General features: G+C 40.7%; 1 protein-coding gene across 1 annotated transcript in view; it reads right to left on the minus strand.

The window, feature by feature from the left end:
- Positions 1 to 7,732: 7,732 nt before the first annotated feature.
- GPR158 (G protein-coupled receptor 158) overlaps positions 7,733 to 20,366 on the minus strand; it is a 1,740,927-nt gene continuing 1,728,293 nt past the window's right edge. The window contains exon 11 of the mRNA XM_069648157.1: positions 7,733 to 15,963. Coding sequence (XP_069504258.1) covers positions 14,125 to 15,963 — 1,839 coding nt within the window. The 3' untranslated portion in view covers positions 7,733 to 14,124. The remainder of the gene's footprint in view (positions 15,964 to 20,366) is intronic.

Raw genomic sequence — 20,366 nt, forward strand, 5'->3', positions numbered from 1 at the left:
TTCCTTCAAGTAGCTGGTACTGCAATGGGGGCAACCATGGCGCCCTCTTATGCCAACTCATTTATGCACAAGTTTGAAACTGAGTTTGTGCTCAAAAACCACAATTGGAACAATAACTTGGGGTCATGGATCAGATACATTGATGACATTTTTGGTATCTGGACCAATACTGAAACTGAATTGCTAGCATTTTCAACTACCTGAACAGTATAGATCCAAGGATATAATTTACACATGAACACTCGAAAGAAATCATACATTTCTTGGATGTTGAAATAAGGATCATGAATCATGAGTACAAAACCACAATATTCAGAAAAAGTACCGACCGCAACAACTTACTACAGAGACTCAGTTTCCATCAACCTAGTTTAATCAAAAATCTTCCTTATAGCCAAATGCTAATAGTGAAAAGGATAGTCAGTGACCCTTCTGATTATGAAGAAGCAGTGAAAGACATGGGAGACAAATTCTTGGAAAGAGGGTATTCTCAGGCTGAAATAGAAGAAGCAACTCTATGCACAGCTACAAAAGACAGAAAAGAACTATTGAAACCTCAGACCAAAAAAGAATCCACACCACCATTGGTCTTTGAATCCAAGTATTCAAGATAAAGCAGTCGAATTAAAACAATAATCAAAAAGAATTGGAATACAATAACATGTGATCAAAGAATAGAACACTTATTCAAAGAACTTCCAACTTTTGCTTATCAACGCAGTCAAAATTTAAAGGATAAGTTAGTGAAAACTAAACCAGCTGGTAAAAAGAAAATCACAGACCGCATTGGCACATTCCCGTGCCTCAATTGCAGTAACTGCAACTACATCATGAAGGGTTCCACTATCAACCATCCCCACTCTGGAGAGAAAATTAAACTTAAGGATTATGCTACATGTGACACCCAAAACATTATATATGGGATCAAATGCCCATTTGGACTTTTCTATGTTGGACAAACATAACGCACTGCCAAAACTAGATGGAATGAACATCGATCTTGCATCTGAAACCGGTCAGCCACCTCAGCGGTAGTAAGACATTGGTGCGAGAAACATCACAGTGTGGCACAGATCAAATTTGTGATTTTGGATGTGGTTCAGAGGTATAACAATCATGAAAACCTACAAAAAAGACTTAATCAACGCAAAACGTTTTGGATTGATCGTTTCGGCACCTTGGCACCGAAGGGCATCAATAAAGAAATAAATTACATGTGCTACTTGTAATTATTAACATCCACTTTTTATCTACATCTAGGGTTTGCTACTCGTGATGTTAAACTACAAACTATATGCTACTTGTGATGATTTATAGTCACTTTCCCATGGTATCAAGGGTATGATCTATAATGCCACATGGGGCATTCCTTAATCACAGTGTTTTTTTAATCAATTTTTGAGTTTTCAAATGACATTTGAACATTACTTGTTGATTTAAGATTGTTTCGAATTAGCATAGTTAATTACTTGAAGATAGAGGCATTAACCATTGTGACACGCCCCATGAGGGTGTTTCATTATGCACCAGGGGAGTCCCTGTTCGGCTTTGTACCTCTAGTGTCCTGTGTATATTGTATCGTTATGTTATTTTGGAAGACACACAGATCAGAGTCACAAATGACAAATTTGCTTTAACACGTGCAATTTAAAATGTGTGTTTATCTCTATGTAGTCTTCAGTATATCTGAAGAGGTTTTAAGGCACAAAACTTTACATCAGCTCTGCCGTTACTCAGTTTTCTCATCATGGTTTCTTTACCAGCGTGCCTGCTTCAAACCAAAGTTTCTCAAGCAGCAGCTGCATTTCAATGTGTCTGCTTTGAATTACATTTTGTCGAGCCTTAGCCGCTCAACAACGAGCAATCCATGCATAGTGTTTCTCCATGGTTATAGTCCCGCCCACCATGTTGACACGGGGGTGGGACCCAAGGCGTATGTGCCTTGACACGACGCCGTTTGGTCACCATGGGAACATTTAAATACTGAAACTAACACTTGCGCGCATGCTCGTGCGAACACGGCTTCCAGTGACACAGTATTTTTCATCTGGTAAGGCAGGCTTTGCTCTCTTTGTATTTATGGCTTAAAATTTCAATTGTATGATTACTGACGAGCTTCCCTGTGGGTTTTACAGGAGCCCGCACTGCAACGTGTTGTTTCTCACACAAGGTGGAGAAACGTTAGATACTTAAGGTATGAGATCTATTCCCACATTTTTATGCTTATCAGCTAGAACTAAAGTACAAAAAGACATTGACAACAAGTTTGTTGTTCTTTTCTCTTTCTCCCTTTTTTTGTGTTTACATCATTTTGGACACTGGGAAATGGTATGTGAAAACCATTTTTCTATTGTAACAATGTGGTCACTTAATGGTTTATGATTATGTAAAACGTTCAACTGCTAATTGACAACAGAGTGAATGTACCGCCCTGATGAAGGTTTTTGTAACCGAAATGCATTGCCATCTGTATATGCAATCTAAACTAATTTTGGCACAGCCTCAGTGAATATGACACTACAACAATATTCCTATAAAAAAGCTTTGCAAAAGGGATGTGAATAAATATTTCCTGGAACTAATTACCGTTGATGGTGACAATTGATTGCAAATACTTTAACAAAAGGTCACATACAGGATTTCTAAAAGTGCAGCCCTCCTTAGGGCCAACTGAGAGCACCAGTTTTTTGATAGAGTAGTTTAACTCTATCTTTTTGCTCATTACGATTTGGTCCTTATGCCATAGGACCTCCTCATAACTGGTAGCTCCAGGCTAAAGTTTTTTTTATTTTATATGAAACAATACATATTTTTTTGGATATATGAATAATATTGTAGTGCCCACCTTCATACTTCATTTTGACAGTTTCTCTTCCAACAGTATCCCTAGAGGTGTCATAATCTATGAAGGAAGTAAGATAACCACAAAGCAAATGCACAGGCCAATATTCCCAGGGTCAAGTATGAGGGCAAAATAACAAAAAGGCTGGATGACCTGCAGATGTCCTACAATCCTGAAATCCTTCATCTCACTAAGGAAAGGAAAGCTTGGCCATTTAACAGGGAGCTAAAACATGGTTGCAGACCCTCTGCAGTGGGCACCAACCCATAGGTTATTTGGCTGTGTTCGCTATCAGTAGAGGGGCTCCCACACCTCTTCTAATCTTTCTAAAATGGCTGTTTCTTTTTTTCAAGGCAAACTAGTGTATGTGTATATCACTGAGGCTAAAAGAAGAACCAGTTTCTTCCACTCAAGAAACACTGCATATTTCATGGAAAGGGGCTGTGCATCTCACAGATGAGGACATCTGCCACTCTTATTGGAGGCATTGTACATCACATTGAAGGGAGTGTGTTCATTTCAGCAAAAGGGGTTTATTTTGGTGAAGGGAGGTTTTGTCTTATGCTGAGGGGATGCATGTATCTCAAAGGGGGCGTGTGCATCTCATTGTTCGGAGTCAATTTATTTCTGATTATTCTTTTATTCCTGGGAGAAAGTGGAAGTTTTGGCAATAATGGATGGGCTGAGTGAAAATGAGTCTAATCAGCTGGTGAGGAGAGGAGTACAGCTAAAGCAGCAGGAATGGTGGCCAACGGGGCAATACAATTGAAGAAATAGAGGTTACTTGAAGTGTGGCCAACCTGAGTCATGTTTTACTGGGTTTCTCAGTATCTCCAATGTATCATAGGGCAGCACAACACTGAGGGAAGAGAGGCAGTGGGATGTAGACATTCAAACGCTGAGATGTGTTTGTAGAAGGAAGGACATCATACAGATAAACACGACCTTCACGTGTTGACAGGTTAATCCAAGTCAATCCTACCAGTCATATCCGTCACTCCACCAACCCCTGAGATTTCTATCCTGTGAAGACCTCTGAAAGCAATGTCAGTGTAATCTGCATTAGTTGACCCTCAGCAGCACTCTGCCTTTTTACCACTGCTAATACTGAGAGCTGGTGGTGGTTCCAGAAGTGGTCCATTGCTGTTTTGAAAGGATATGTCTTGTTTCTACCTCCTAATGGCATATGTACACCCCCAACTGTCACTCAAAATTGGGTGAATTACTTGCTCTTCTTTTGCCTTAATTAGATCATTATTGTGGGCTTCAGAAGATATGTGGGTGGCATTGTCACCTTAACATGAAATTCTGGTTTCTGTGCCCTCTTTGGCTTGTGTTCTCTGTGTAGACATGTACCCTTCCTCCCTTCCCTTGCTTGGATGTCACGTGGATAAGAGCTACAGGTTTCTTACTATGCTTCCAACAATGGCTTTTATCTTCTGTTGTGATGCATCTACATAGTTACATGGAACCAACACATGTTGTTGGAAGGTCTGTGCTCAAAGCACAGTGAGCATTTTGTCAGTTGCCTGCTGGAGATGGTGGAGCAGGGAGCTGAAGGTCAATGTGCCGGATCTTATTAGCAATAAACAAAAGATGTGCTCACCTAGTGTCTGGTCCACTTTATTTCACTGGCAATCTGCTTAGGACCCCTTTTGTGACCCCCCTGCCCATCTCTGCTGCTAGTCGCTGCCATCTGATGAGTACCTGTAGAAGATTGGGATGCTGTCCCCTCCCGTGTTCCCTGCACACGGTGTGTGCATTTCTTCCAACGTGACTTTGCACTGCTGGGTGCCTGGTACTGAGCAGGTACCCCTTGGAGGACCAGGACTTGAGCGCAGAGTTCCCTGTCCTCTGCTACCTTTTGGGATCCATTTTGGAGAAAACAGATTGTGTACTGATGACCTCAGCGCTGGAGCACTAGACATGCATGTGGCATGTTCTCTGGGGTCTTTTCTTCTATCAACGGACTACACTGAGAGAAACATTGGCACACACTGAAAGCAGTAGTGCTGATTTAACTAGCCACCAGCTGCAAAGAGAAGCTGTGCTTGTCAAGCACACACAGCAGCAAAGAAACAATACTTCAAGTGAGTGGGCAGAGGAGAAGCATGAACATAACTATCTTTCTCTACTGTGTGGCTTGAATTTATGGAAGTCTACAGAATATTAGATTGCAGAGGAGCACACACTGGCGATGCCTGGTGTGCCTGACTGCCCATTTTCATGGCATCTGTCCAGTGAAGAATAATAGGAGCAGTTGAAATAAGGTTTCCTACACTACATGCATGCTGTGTGTGGAAATAGCATCTCTACTGACCGCAAGGTATTCCGTTGATGCATTTCCTTGTCTATGAGGGGCAACGCATAGATGAGACTCTGGGAATCAGGCAAATATTCTACTTCTAATGATTTTGACATGGCGTTGTGTAAGCGGGATGCCCCCTTAAACTCCAAGACTAGCCCAATTCTTGAGTGAATAGTGCCAAAGGCTGGAGAGCAGTAAGCTATTACAGCAAGTCAATGTCCGATTTATGTCACTCGAATTTCTAAAATCTACTTGTTAAAGTAAAGTCCCTTTTCAAATAGTGATAGATACTTTATTGGTTTCTGTTAAATTGCTGTCAACTCTTTTTAAAGTTGACTAAATTGGTTGATTAACACCTCCCTAGTAAAATTCTTGTTGTGTTTAAATGTGCTGCAATCTCCAAGAAGGCAGCCTCCCTTTACTCCATGTAGGTTTTATGAAGGTAACATTGCTTGCTACCAACTACAAGACTAAACAAGTACTCACCAATTTCAACAGACACATTCACAAGCCTGGTGAACAAAATTAACAGAGACAGTTTGCCCACCAGACATGTAAAAAATCATCCTCACCTCACCCAAAAAACACCTGTAGAATACTTCCACAACCTCTTCAACCAATGACTAGCCCCAGGAACTGTGCCATGAGCCTTCAAATCAACATACAGCAAGCCACTCCTTAAAGACCCGTCAGGAAACACGAAACACCTAGCCAACTACCAACCAATTTCAATATATGGGATGATGTAAACACCAGCACTGGCTATAACGTCAAATCAGCACTATTACTACTTGATCTATCAGCAGACTTTGACACAGTCCACCACAAAACACTGATAAAAAAGACTCAAACAAATAAGTATCGGGCAACAAGCGTAACTATGGTCAAAATTCTTGCTAGCAGAAAGAAAAGAAACACCATGGATAACCCTTCAATTCAGCACCGCACATAACAACCTGCAGATTTCCAAAAGGCTCATCACTCCAACCACTGCTCTTCAACATCTACATGACCCCAATCTTCAACCTCATCAAAAGACATGGTCCCACTTGCTACAGCAATGCAGAAAACACACAAGTCATCTTTAAAATCAACACTAGTGGAGAGCAAGACCCAACCTTCATCAACGACCTCGCAGAAACAAACCATTGGTTGAGTACCAACAGCCTTAAACTCAACCTGGACAAAACAGAAATCATGATCGCGCCCAATGACCCGTCGAACTAACAGCACATTTCATGGCCTACCAAAATGGGAAATTGTCCAGAACCTTCCAAAGTGGTCAAAAACCTTGGAATATTAATCGACAATGACTTCACACTCGAACCGCAAGTCAATGCAGTAGCTTCTTCCATCTATACGCAAGCATAGACTACCTTTCTTCACCTTACCACACAGAACACTCACCATCATCTCCCACATCCTGTCAAGAATAGACTATGCCAACAGAATCTATCTCGTAATGCTGGACTACATTATCAAAAGAAATACTCTGAATACAGAATGCAGCAGTAAGACTACTTTTCAGATCTACTAAAAGAGGACAGATCACACCAGCACTGAAAACCTTACATTGCTTAGCAGTCAAAAAATAATTTTCTTTAAAACATAACCCACCAAGCAATCCACGGCCAAGGAGCAGAATTCATACAGGGAAAATCTCCATCTACAAACCATCTACAAACCAAACCCAAACAATAAGGTCCAGCAACAGAATTCACGTTGAACCAAAACAAAAGCCGAAATTTGGTGGATCACCATTCTCATGCATCTCAGCAAAGCTTTGGAATCACTCCCAAAGAAAATACAAACAACAGAAGACCACCTGAAATTCCAGAAATTGCTAAAAACATGGCTCTTCAACTGACCAAGCTAAACAGGAAAACTATTCAAGCTAAACGGCCAACGCAACACAAGAGAAATAACCGAAACATAACCGAAATAACATAACCGAAATAACCGAAACATAATGAATCAAAACCTGGATGCCCCAATGAAATAAAACATTTTAACACCAGCCAGCATAGAATAATTTGAAACCTGTCAGACCAACATAACCATCACACAGAAGGGCACAGAATACTAATATCACTAGCTACTAAACACATTCCAATATCCTGCATACTCACTGTCAAACACCAAATAAAACACACACATACATCTACTGCAGCAGAAACCTACAACCACCACAAAAGCACCCACTTTGCAATACCCAACTAAACGCAACACAGAAAACTAAAGCAATTACACACAATTCATCCCACACACATTCATACAACAAACACCACCTAACACTTAACAACTAAAACCAAATCCAGCACACAGTGACTGTTTGTCCTGAACTGAATCTACCAACACCACAATAATCAACTAACTAAGCCCTCCCAGCTCTCCTTCCTTTTCATATACGCCAGTGCGCCTGGAGACTGTGAAAATGTCAGCGCTGCACTGTATAAATCACAAGCACATAACAGAACATTTGCAAAAATTATTTCCTTGACACTTGGCTGGCTCCCTTATGTGCAGTGCTTTATAAATCCAAAACATGCAGCATACAAACATACAAGAATGATTTTTTTTAAATATACATTTATTATAAACAAACATATCTAATTTTAAATTTAGAACATGAGTGATTAAAATGCTCTCCCATTAGCTGACCACAGTAGTGTATATAAATGTGCTTTATTGCAGTGAGATTACTTTATGTACATGCGGAAACACATTACAACATAACACTTTTAAATATTGTATGTTGGATGCTGTACAGTACATATTTCCAGGTTATAGTCTCGTAAAAAACACAGATTAAAGTGAATAGATTTACTGTTGATCTTTTAACTTTAGGACCCATACTAGCTAAAATGCTAAAAGTCAAAAGGCAGTGTTTAACCAGTCCTACCTATCAACTGCATGCATATTCCTACAGAGCAAATTGAAACTACTTTCAGATTTCAGAGTTCTATTGACATCACTAAGCATTAACTCAGGGATACAATATACGAATCTGTCACGATTTGCATACATCTTTCTAGTCAGAAATCGTCTTTTATCAACAACGGATAGAAGTAGCCTTTACATGCATTGGAAGGACAACTCAACAAATGGCTGACACCACGGAAGACCATTTGGCAGCTCTTGCCAGGAAACATCATAAACATTTTGTATTATTTAACTCTAAAATAAAAAAAAGTGATTGAACTCCCAATATACACAAGCACTCCAAAAGCTACTGAGACTGCATTTGTTAGAACATATTGCACGGTAAAATGGAATGTGTATTGTATAGAGGTTTCTTTAGCAGAGATTACCTAAAGAAGCCAAGTTTTTGATGAATTATTTAATACAAAAAATAAGCCTGCATTGTATTCCATCTTGAGCCTGTAACTGGGTCACAGGAAGAATTCAGCCCACAAGATGTGACATCTGTTAGTGGAACGGGTCATACGTTTATGGCAGCGATAGCGCAGAGTATGAATATGTTAATAGGGATTTAGAGACGTAAAATGTAAATGCTATTAATTAAAACAAATGTCTGAGATATGCTAATTTTGGTTTCATGTATGCATGCATGAAAAGCTCTTAGTGGATCTGGCATTACGTTCAACACAAAAGCGTTGAGTCGGTCAATTTTACTATCAATTCTCCACTGAGTGAAGAAGCAGACTTCTGGTGATAACATTAGGATTTCTTTAATGTAAAATCAAAACCACATGTAATGTCTTTGTCATCTGGGCACAGAAAGATAAAGAAGTATTATTACATTTCTTTCAAGCAACAGTAAAGCTCCAGGTGGTTGCCTGAGTCCTGGAATGACTTTCCATCAAATGCACTTACACTGATTTACATTCATGCCCTTTTCGTGACCCGCTGTGCACCAGTGTCGCCAAATATTCTAGCACTGGGGTTAGATCAGTAAATAAGCCTCGTCCTAAAATATGTGCAGAAAGATTTTAATGTGGCAGGATAAAATGGCGGTGTGAATCAGACATGGAACCTGGGTAGCATTCTCTCTTATGGTAAGTACCAGCACCATTTGGCAGGTATTGCCATTCAATGGCCAGGTACACCTTTTCAGGACTGCTGAACACAGCCGTGAGTGGAGAAACCCATAAATAGAAATAGACACTGCTAAGGAAGGGCTCACAATCAAAGGACAGAGTGCAGCAAACATGAATGGCAATGTAAATTTTGTAGATTGAGGTAGTGTTACCTAAAGGTCTAAAGCTTAAAGGGAAGAGGAAAGGTAAAGAGCTACTTTACAAATCCCAAACACCTTGCAATCTGGATTATTTTTTCTCTCTCAATGAATCGGTCATGGTGGTGAAATAATAAGAAATTCATGCACGCCGTTAATGTAATGGGACTATTTGCATAGACGCCTCACTGACAGCAGGGCCGAAACATATGTCGACTTTACCATAGCAATTTAGTATTATCTTTTTTCCTATCTCTCAATCTATATCAAGAACTGAATACAGGGTATTTTTGCTGAAATGTATAACTTTATACCCTTTCTCGACATGGTAGAATAACATAGAGTGGTTACAAAAGCGTTATATGAAATGAATAAACTAACAACTGCTTCTATAGACCTTTGTTGCATGCATAAATGCAGTTGGGATCAAGGTCATTGATCCCAGAATTGGTATAAATACGTAATTGTGTCAAATGTATTTTATACTGCTTTTCCCGTTCTTACGAATTAAGTTTATTTGTATTTGTCCTTATTCATTATGAAAGGTATGGTGTTAGTACACCATTTAGATTGTAAGTGGATAGCACAGATTTGGTTGTTTTAGCTTTATGTGTACAGGACTCATTTTGAGCCCTTTTTTAAGTTTTGCATGAGATGCATTAAAATAAATGAATTTGTGATTTCAAAGTAAAATAATTGTGGTATAACTAATCTTAAACCTAATTAGATTAGCTTGGTTCTAGCCTGTTTCTCAGGCACTAAAGGAATGAGTAGTTGACGTATCACTGTTGTTTTTTGTCAAATCACCCATTTGATAGAGTTGACCCCTCGATAACAAAAACAGGGAGTACCCATTTTTTCAAATACTAGAGCTCATTGTTACAGAGTGATTTCTCTTTGGGAAGTGATGGGTTATATTTCTGCAAACAATGACTCCTGAAACTCAAAGGGAAACAATTCTAAAAACTAAGCCTCCCAATGTGCATTTAAGTGTATGCTTACGGCATCAGTCTGTGTACCTTCTGGCCTTGATACCAAGAACGCTCTACATAGAGCATGCACTTTCTACATTCTAGATGTGACAGAACCCGAAAATGAAAGTTCATTCGCACTTGACAAAAGGACACAATAACTTTAATATAATCGATGAACCACAACCAAACATTAAATAACCACCACCGGTGCTAGAAAGCTGAAAAAGTAGAAGCTCTCTAAACAAACCCTCTAGTCCTCATTGCAGGTGGATGTTCTCCTTTTGCAACATCTTTCCAGGGCATGAAACACATTACCCTACCAGATGCCCCTCTTGTCACAATGCTGATATAGACGCAGCTGTCACCAATGCCCCTCAAATGTAGATAGAACCAGACAACAACACTTATTCTAAAATTAACAATTGGGGACACTGAAGCTCTAAGAACCATACCCTTTTTGAAGTTTATTTTAGATTTTTGACCCAACCAGCCTATGGTAGAAGGCTGGTCAAGCATTCCTGCCTAACTCTTCCTTAATTTTGGCCTTCAATTCACAGGTAAATAAGAGAAGTTGTTGGCTTTTTCTGCACAAAATTGTGTAAACCATGTGATGTATGCCAGAATATCAATGGAAATAGGTGAAGACCATACACAGTCTCCTTAGTAGAAATTGGATCCCTACTACTACAACTGGCATTGAGCAAAGCAAGGTAGGACCCACCAGATTTCCAATCGGTAAGCTCACCTTTCTAAAATCTGAACCAATTCAACAGTCTTAAACATGTGTTGTACAACACACACATCAAGGATCCCCTTAACCTTCTAAGAGCCTTCAGTTAATCCAGAAAAGTGAAGGCCAATGTTCTCACTTCCCATTCCTAAGCGTGTTGCAACCACAGTCTTGGGCTGAGTGTTTAGCCCTTAGAATGTTGACCTTTATTATTAGATAAATTATGGTTCTTAGAAGACACATTCTCAAGTGGTTCTTATTATGAGTTCAAAGACTGGCAGATATGATCCTAGCAGTATTGGAGGGCCATCTTGCTCTAAAATACTTTGTAGTGCCTGGAAGTTGATGGTGCTTCTCAGGACCGTTCATGCAAACTCTGAGCAAAACCAAGATTAAACCAGGGTGGCCATGGGGGAGGGACCCTTGGATGAAAAGGCACCCAGCCAGAAAGAAATCAAGTGTAAAACAGTCCTTTGGACTGCGGTAACAAGCCAACACTAACATAATGTTATTGACATGCCAAAACACCACCAAAAACATGATGTAATGCAACCTTGCTTTTGAATGGATTCCCCTTACTCCACATAGGCAAGAACCCACCTGACAAAAGGCACACCCACAAGCATAATGGTAGACTGGGAAGTCCCCTGGATAACTCAAGGCAGTCAAGAAATCAGTACAAACATCAGCACCATTAGAAAAGAGATCACTCTCTTGCAAGACACTGCATATCCAAGAGAACTTTCTGTGTGCCAGTCCACATAAACTCCATTGCCTCAAATCTCTGCACTGAAATTATTGAAGGTGCAAAAGAACCAAAACTTCAATGTTTCTAGATCTTCTGCAAACCACAGAGAGTGCACCACTGATGCTGTGGGGTGCCATGTTTACCTTGTCACACAGCACAAATACATTTCCTTGATCAGGCCAAGTACCAGTAGGCATGCCAGGCAACTGGATTGTGTAAGGAAGATATGTCCATGTGGCTGCTTATCTGTGAAGGTGTTAACTGTTAAACCTATGTTTTTCCCCCTTCAAGTAGGACATAGTTGATTTCCCAAGTCCTAGGTTGGGGTAGGAGATAAGGAAGCATTTGAAATGATGTAATTTCTTTGTAGATGCAAAACAACCTTATGAGTGGTTATCTAATTCCATAATCTGCAAGTCTTAATGTACTTTGTTTATATTGATGGAGGGGTGTCTATAACCACAGTAGGCAAAGCCACGCAGTCCAGTATGAGTGGGCCTTTGGCCAGCATCTCTCAAAGTGTGTAAGTACCAGTTAACAGTAGTTACTTTAGCAGATTTCTTCGTTCATGATGTGATTGGGTTTTAGGCTGTTCATGGCAGGGTGGCCCTGATTCCAATGATGCTAAGGATTGTATATGGGTTACTGCTTGACTTGACTTAGCCGAGTGTTAATAGTTAGGATTGGTATTAGAGAAGAAGTGAACCTGAGCTTGGAGAGAGGCAGCAGTTTGAAGCTGGATTGGCCTCAGTTCTGACAGGACAGACAGCCGGTGACAGTAGGATCTGTGAAAGGAGAATAGTGTCAGGTGCTAAGTCTTCAGGTGAACCATGTTGCAGTTTTGTTATAAGGATCTGTGTTGTTCATTTTGAAATATTGAAATTGTGATTAATGCGAGTGTTGTGGTTTTTTCGATGTACACAGGACTGTCATTTTCCAGCATTAACAATTAACAAAGGGCTGGAAAAGCGCTAAAACTAAATGCATTGCAAGTTGAGTAGTGGGTGGAATAAAGTGCATCATCACTTGCAGTATTCACAAGCCGGTGTACAAAGTAATGTCATATACAGTAACGTAAAATAACATAAAATACTAAAACAGATTGAAAAGATCATTGGCCTGATGACTGTGAAACTCTCAAACTTGCACCTGCTTCCCCACATCTCACTTTAAAGACGCCTGGAGTAATTCTGGCAAATCAATTGACCGCATTTCTGTGAATCGTATTAGCACATTTCATGCTTTAGGGTGAAATTGCAAATGTGATATGATCAGGGGCATATCCTAATTTTCTCCAGTGCAAATCTTTGTGAATCAGCCCCTTTGGCCATAGTGTGCTCAGGATAATGCATGTATGTCAGCACTTCTAATGAAACCCCTGCACTTACAAATGTATTTAAATTACACACGAGTCATATTAATAAACATACATTTGCAAAACTTCATAAGTTACACTTTGGGCACATTACAGCTTGTTTACCCTGAGCTTAGTGAATCAGAGCCAATTAAGCAGAAAACAATACAAATTAAACAATGATATCATAAAGTGATTGATTACACTGAGTAAAACAAGGGCCATGTTAAACTTCATGTCAATGTGTGTTATCTCTACTCTCAGAAGGAAAAGCAATGAGCAAATAATTCTGGAGTTCAAAAAATGAAGAACAAAAATAATTCTTAAGCTGGGGTGAATTAAGCATCATATGATAACAGTGCCAAACACAATTGATAAGTTGTCCTTATTCTAAAAGATTACACAGTTGGGTAGGACGGTTTGATCTCCACTAATAGCAAACGCTAAGAGCACTAAAATATTTGTGCAAATTAAGTAACTCCCCTTGTATAAAAACCCTGAATAATAAATACAGTATCAAACTACATTCTTACATAATCTACTTGGACGAAAAGTCACAATATAAATCACTGAAAAAAACCACGCATTTTCTGGTACAAGTTATCTGTCTCCTACAGAAAGTCCTTTAAATAAATAAGTACATAAAAGAAAATGTATCGCAGGTATTTAGGTTGCAAATACAATAAATTATCTGAAGATTTTGCATAAATATGTTGTGTCACATGTTATCAAAGTTATTTTAAAAAATTCAACAATCTGGAATGCTTTAATATGGGACACAACAATGTACTGAAACATACATTAATAAGAAAATGAGAGCAATCTTTATATAAAACGTATTTTTGGGATGCATTAGGTTATTAGTGCTACCAAGGTTAGACATATCAAGTGTTTTTATTTATGTTTTCTTTTTTGTTTGTGTTTTGCTGTCCTAATAATTCACAATTTTACAATCAAAGTGTGTTGATAATCATCCCTGTTTTCCTCCTGCTTGGTCCTCAAAGTCCCATGGGCAGATATCCACAAGTTTTGATTTCTCAGCAGAATCTGATTTTGAATCTCTATTGCATGTTGGCTCCGTGCTTTGGACTCCCGACAGCGGTGGCGATATGACATCCCAAGGACAAATGTCCTCTAACTTGCAAGTGTCTCTTCGCAGTTCATTTGAGTTGCTCAGTCCTTTATTTGCAGACAAACTCAAAGAGTTTGCATTTCCCCTTAAGCAAACTTCTGCATTTTTTGATTTGTCTGTCTTTATCATGCGGTCTTTTGATTCGATTTCTTTTCCTTTAGTTTTTGTCTTACGCTTCTCTTTTTCTGGTTCTTTTCTTCCCAGTGAGTGCACTACCTTAATTGGCAGTCCAAAGGCTTTCCTTTTTGAAGGTGATGTTGGTGTTTTCGCAGGTGTTGTCAATGCAGACGCAGTATGCAATATTGCTTTGTCTTCCACTTGTGAACAATCAGTGGTTGCAAAATCCCATGGACACACTTCAGCTGGAAATGCCACAGACTGTTGCAAATTATTATTTGAGTTAACATGCCAGTCTGATATATATACTGTTTCTGGAGTGGGGGATGCTTTACATTTAGGGTCCTCTGCTTTAATAGAATGTTCTTTATCCGCTTTTTTTGCTGAACCCTTTTTGGGCAGTTCTGCAACACCCCCAGGACAAACACTTGCTTTGTGTTGCTTTTTAGTACTCTCGCCTTTAGTCATTAATTGAGCATGGTCTAAACTTTCCTTCATCACTGCTTCTGGCTTGTTTTTGTTTTTCTGATGTGCTGGTTGAGACGCTTCATTTGCTTTGGACTTGCTGTGTGATTTGACCTTATTTCTCAGGGCATCATTTTTTTCTGCTTCGGAAGGAGCAATAGACACATGTTTGTGAACTTTTATTTCTGGAAGTGCAAGACTTGGGGACATATCATACAATTCCCAAGGACACACTTCCTCTATGTCAAATGCTTCCTTAGATTCAGAGTTACCTGTACTAGTATCTAAATGTGTTAAAGACTGACCTACTAGTTGGTGTTTTATAATTCCGGATTTGGGTGATTTTCGAAGCTCTTCGGTTTGGCTGCCATTTTTCTGATGCACATCATTACTCTCGCATTTGTCTAAGTTTGTGTTTGTTTTGCTTGTGTCTTTGCATTTTTCTGTGTTTTTCCGGCTCTTTTCACTTTCCTCTAAGCTTTGAGTTTTCGCAGTGAGACCAAGAGTTTTCTCCTTGGCACTTGCAATTACGCTCAGAGATTTTTGTAAAACTGATGTTCTAGAATGTAAAGGTTTTTTATCCACAGTTAAATTGTGTGCACTTGCAGATTTGCACACAAGTGGGACGGATTCTGTTGATGCTGTATCCACTTTGTCATTCCCCTTCTTTGTCACTCTTTTCCCAATTAAAGCATCCAGCAGGGAATTTTCAGTTGGTGTTATATTTTCAGCATCCAAGCTTTTCGTGTCCTCGTTTGGTGTCCTGAGATGATCATAAGCACTGTGAGATTTCTTTAATGAAATAACTCTACTTTTGTAAAACTCTTCCTTTGACTTTTGAATATGAGTGGTAGAATCCTGGTGATTCTTTTTAACTGCACAGATATTGTTTTTTGTAATACCATGCTCCACAATATCCTTGTCTTCCTTGGAGCACTGTCTACTCATTGTTTCTGGAATCTCAGTAATTCGTCTCATGATGGAACGCCCCAAGCCTTTCTTAGAACATCTCTTTTTCTGAAGATGGGGGTTATTAGCTATCATCTTCTTTCTTTTGTAAATTTCTAACTGTGCATAAAGTTTCTTCAACTCATCCTGTGGAAAAAGAAGCAAAAGGTGTATGTTTAGCATGGTTTCAGTCAATTACTCAAGATGAGATGCAACATTTATCTTAAGTCTCATCACTTTATCTCAATGGTTTAGAAGGGACCATTAGACTTGTTGATTTCTAAGCAAAGACACTGACCACAGGTGTATACACTAGATCTGTAGATGAAAATGATTAGTCCACTGATTTCCGACAACCTTATTTTTTATATTGATCATTTTTGGGAGGATTTAAAAAACATGAAGACCCAAATCATTGACCTTAATGTTTTCCACCACTGAATGAGTTAGTGATGCATTCTCGTGGATAACCCAAAAGTTAGTCTGTAATATGACATACGATTACTCACACAAACCTTTCATAAACATTGGCCTAATAACATCTATTGTTAATTCTCTTTGCCATTATTATTAATTGTTAACTTGTACTTTCACTTAATGAAGAAATATTGGTGGCATTAGCCCAATCCTACTTCAACCACTTGGGGCCGCAATCATTCCATGTTTTCAGCATTTCCCCTGTAAATACATTTGCATACTATATATTTAGAAGACAATTATTCACATAAGAAGAGTTTGGGGCTTAAGGAAGACAGCAAGGTAAACCTCTAGGCAAAATAAGCAGGGATTCAAACCCCTGGCCGGACCAATGACCAATGACCAATGACCAAAGCAGGCCACTGAGCATAGCACCTGAGGATGGTAGAGTGAGCTTGAGGCATCTCTCAGCCTGCCAACCAACATGCCACACAAGGCGGAATCAGTCACTGTAGCCCCAAATTTCATATCACCATGACACTTAGATGTTGCTTATGCTGATTGGCTGGAGTTTGCAGACTGCCTAACGCTTCCTCCACATTTGCCAACTCACAGATGCTTGTTCTGCTGCACCTGGGCTTCAATGTATCAATGAGTGTGTGTGAGAGAGACAGAGAGAGAGAGAGAGAGAGAGAGAGAGAGAAAAAGAAAGAGAGAGACAGAGAGAGAGAGAGAGAGAGAGAGAGAGAGAGAGACAGAGAGAGAGAGAAAGAGAGATGGGGGAGTGAGGGATTGGCTAGTGAGCTAGTGAAATGGGACCTGAATACAATATGACAGTGGTGAAAGTGCAGTGTTGCAAGTAGATTTGCCTTGGCTGCATGTTATTCAATGTCTATGTCTTCTGCATGAAAAGTATAGCAGATCCCTCAACTGTAGACAGTTGCCCTAGGGGTTGATAGACTATCTATAATACCTATTCGCCCTCTTGCACTGCAACTCAAAGAATACAGCTGAGTCTCACAAAATATTCAGTCGAGCTGTCATTTAGTCACTGACATTGCAGCCATCTCTGCACCTGAACACAATGTTCTGCATGATTTTTATATTGTTTTAAACTAGTCATCTCTACTAGTAGCTGAATAGTCATCTAAGTCTACTTACTATTTGTGTGCAATGTCATGCTCTTAACATAACATAATCATAGGTCATCATACAGTCCGGCATGATATCAGCCATTTTGAACTAGAATTGGATACCCTTTGTAATGTATATGTTCCTGAGTTTACCCTACAAGCTGGTTAAACACACATAAAGTAGGAAGTGGATATCCATAGATGAGTGAGGCATAAATTCAGCTCATAATGTTAATTTGGCTATATCTAACTGATTGTATTGCTCATCAATATCCTAAGTAACAAAAGAAGCATTAAATGCTTCCTCACTTTTCTACAGTCAAAATGTATAGTAGAGTAGCTACAAAGCAACCATTCTTACCAGTGAACTATTTACCAATTAAGATCCTCACATGGTATGCTGATGAAGCGTTGAGTAAAAACATGTTCCTTTAAACTAAAAGGGTCCCTCTTATTCTTTCATGTTTTAAGGAGAGAAGGTTAGGGTGGGAGAATGAAAGGGCAAAATTACAATACTAAAGAGCCATAATGGAATGACTTGTGCAGATCAGTAAAATGTTTGTTGTCCATATTTTCTCACTCCTTTGAGAATATGGTCATAATGACTTCTAATATCTGTGTTTTCATTTTCATCATTTGACGCCTACTGTAAATGGTGAAAAACAGTTCTAGGAAAGGCCCATAAACCTTTGTATAAGTTGTTTGAAAATAGGGATTCTCGGTCATTCCATTAATAATATACTAGGTTTCCATAGATTCGTATTTTCAATATTACTCCTATATTGTGAGTTTCCATTAGGATCCATGAAATGCAGATTTTGAGTTCAGAATTTCTAATTTTGATTTGTTTTTGGGGTGGCCCACCGCTTTCCTTTGTTGCAGGTTTTTTCCCATTCCAGACGTTAGCATACCACAACTCCCTTCGAACCATAGCACCAACACTCATGTGTGGTGTGGAGTTTGTAAAGATTGGAGGGGGGTATCTGTACTTCAGCCCTCTATATGGCAAAGTAGAGGCACAGAGCACCCCAGCCAAAGTTCTCTATATGGTAGCTATCGACGAGCAGCCAAGGCTTAAACTCTCAGGAGGTGATGCAGGCTGGTTCTTAAGTACAGTGGGGGTCATTCTGAGTTTGGAGGTAAGTAACGTCCCTTAGCGGCATGGCGCAAATAGCGTGTCTGTGCTGGCGCCAGTCCACTAATAAAGGACTATTACGACTTCACGGGCACAAGCTTTGCGCCATGCTGCTAAGGTACCTAGCGCCATGCCGCAAAAGGCTCCCAAAAAGCCCTTACCTGCATGAAGCTAGGCGCAGATTACACTTCCGACATAGTCCAATGCGTCATTAGCGGTGACCGTAAATAGCGGTGACCGTAATTAGCGAACACCGCTATTTACGGTCACCGCTAAATAGCGGAACTGGAAATAGCGTCATCGCACAGGAACGGGAAGGAGCACGGCGGCCATCTTTAAAAACACAATCAATTGCCATCCTCAGCACTCAGGAGCCCTGGGACACTGGTGATCGACTGAAAAGTACCTCCTACAAGCCAAGAATGCCTAAATCTCTGAAGAAGGGATCTGCCCGCCTCAGAAAGGAGAGATTTAATCAGGACGAACTGCAGATGCTTGTGGACACTTTGCATGAGCATGCAGGCACAGTCTTCAGCAGCAACATGAGGAGAGAGGTAGTGCTGCGTAAAAAAGAGATCTGGGCACTTGGTGCCCAGAAGGTTAGTGCAGTGGGCAGCACACGCCACACAGTGAAAGACTGTCGTAAGTGGTGGGATAATCTGCGCCTAAGGGTGCGCAACATATTATCGGTAAATCGCACCCGGGCCATGGAAACTGGAGGAGGAACCAGTTCACCCATAAAGCTCACCACGTGGGAGGAGACATGTGCAAGCATGATTGGGCCGGAATCGATTGAAGGCGTAGGTGAGATGGAGTTGAGTGTCCAAAGTAAACACTGCTAAGCCAAATCTGATGAAAGTCAATGCCAATGTCTGTCCAAAGAGTCACGCCATGGTCGGCCACACACACACACCCTGTAAAGTAGGCGGAAGCAACTGAGACACATGCTGATGCCTGCTGCAAAGCTATATCGTACATGACACATACCACACAAAGTAGGAAATTCCACGAGGCACACAGCGTGCATGACCAAAATAGTGAGCATGTCAGACAGCACTGTTCCTGGCCAACATGAGTGACTCTGACATATGGCTGCATTTACCACCCATGTATGAAATGACGTGCCCTTCCCAACACAAATGTCTATTACCTGCAATTGTGTGGATGAGCAATTGTCCCAATGTATGTATGATGCCTATCCAAACATCACTCATGCCGTCGCTCTCTTCCACTCCCACAGGCAGTAAGCATGACAGCGAAGAGCAGGACACCACCTCTGCACAGGCCACACCCAGTAAGAGGTCCCAGGAGGACAGCAACCGTCTGTCAACCTCCAGCGGACAAGCCAGGGGGTGCTGTGTCCCAGCAACAAAGCCACTGCAGTGACACATAGCACCTGTGCCACCAAGGCCCGTGGAGGGCACACCACCCCCACCCCCCACCCACTGTTCTGCCTGGAGACACCTGTCAGACACCCCATTCAGAGGAGTCGAGTGTGGCTGGGGAGGTGGCAGCCACGGCACCCCTCACAGTGGATGACAGCCCGGATGACATCTGGGGCACCATCGAGGATGACACAATGGATGTGGTCCACACCCCAACCCAAATTGCATCCCCCCAGGTATCTATGAGCGATACCGTGAACACCAACACCCCAGAGCAGTTTGGCCATGACCAAACCCAGGGACATATCATTCCAGTATTCAGTGTTGGGGAGGATGAGCAGGCTGGGCATGCCAGCCAGATTCCCAGCACAGCCACAGGTGCAGCCGCAGGACCACAGCGGGTTGACCTGCTCACTTCACTCATCAGGGAATTTGTACAGGACAACCGTCATGCCAGAGAGGAGTGGCGTACAGAGTTGT

Source organism: Ambystoma mexicanum, chromosome 2q (genome assembly GCF_040938575.1).
Source record: "Ambystoma mexicanum isolate Mex_15411 chromosome 2q, UKY_AmexF1_1, whole genome shotgun sequence".
Taxonomy (NCBI): domain Eukaryota; kingdom Metazoa; phylum Chordata; class Amphibia; order Caudata; family Ambystomatidae; genus Ambystoma; species Ambystoma mexicanum.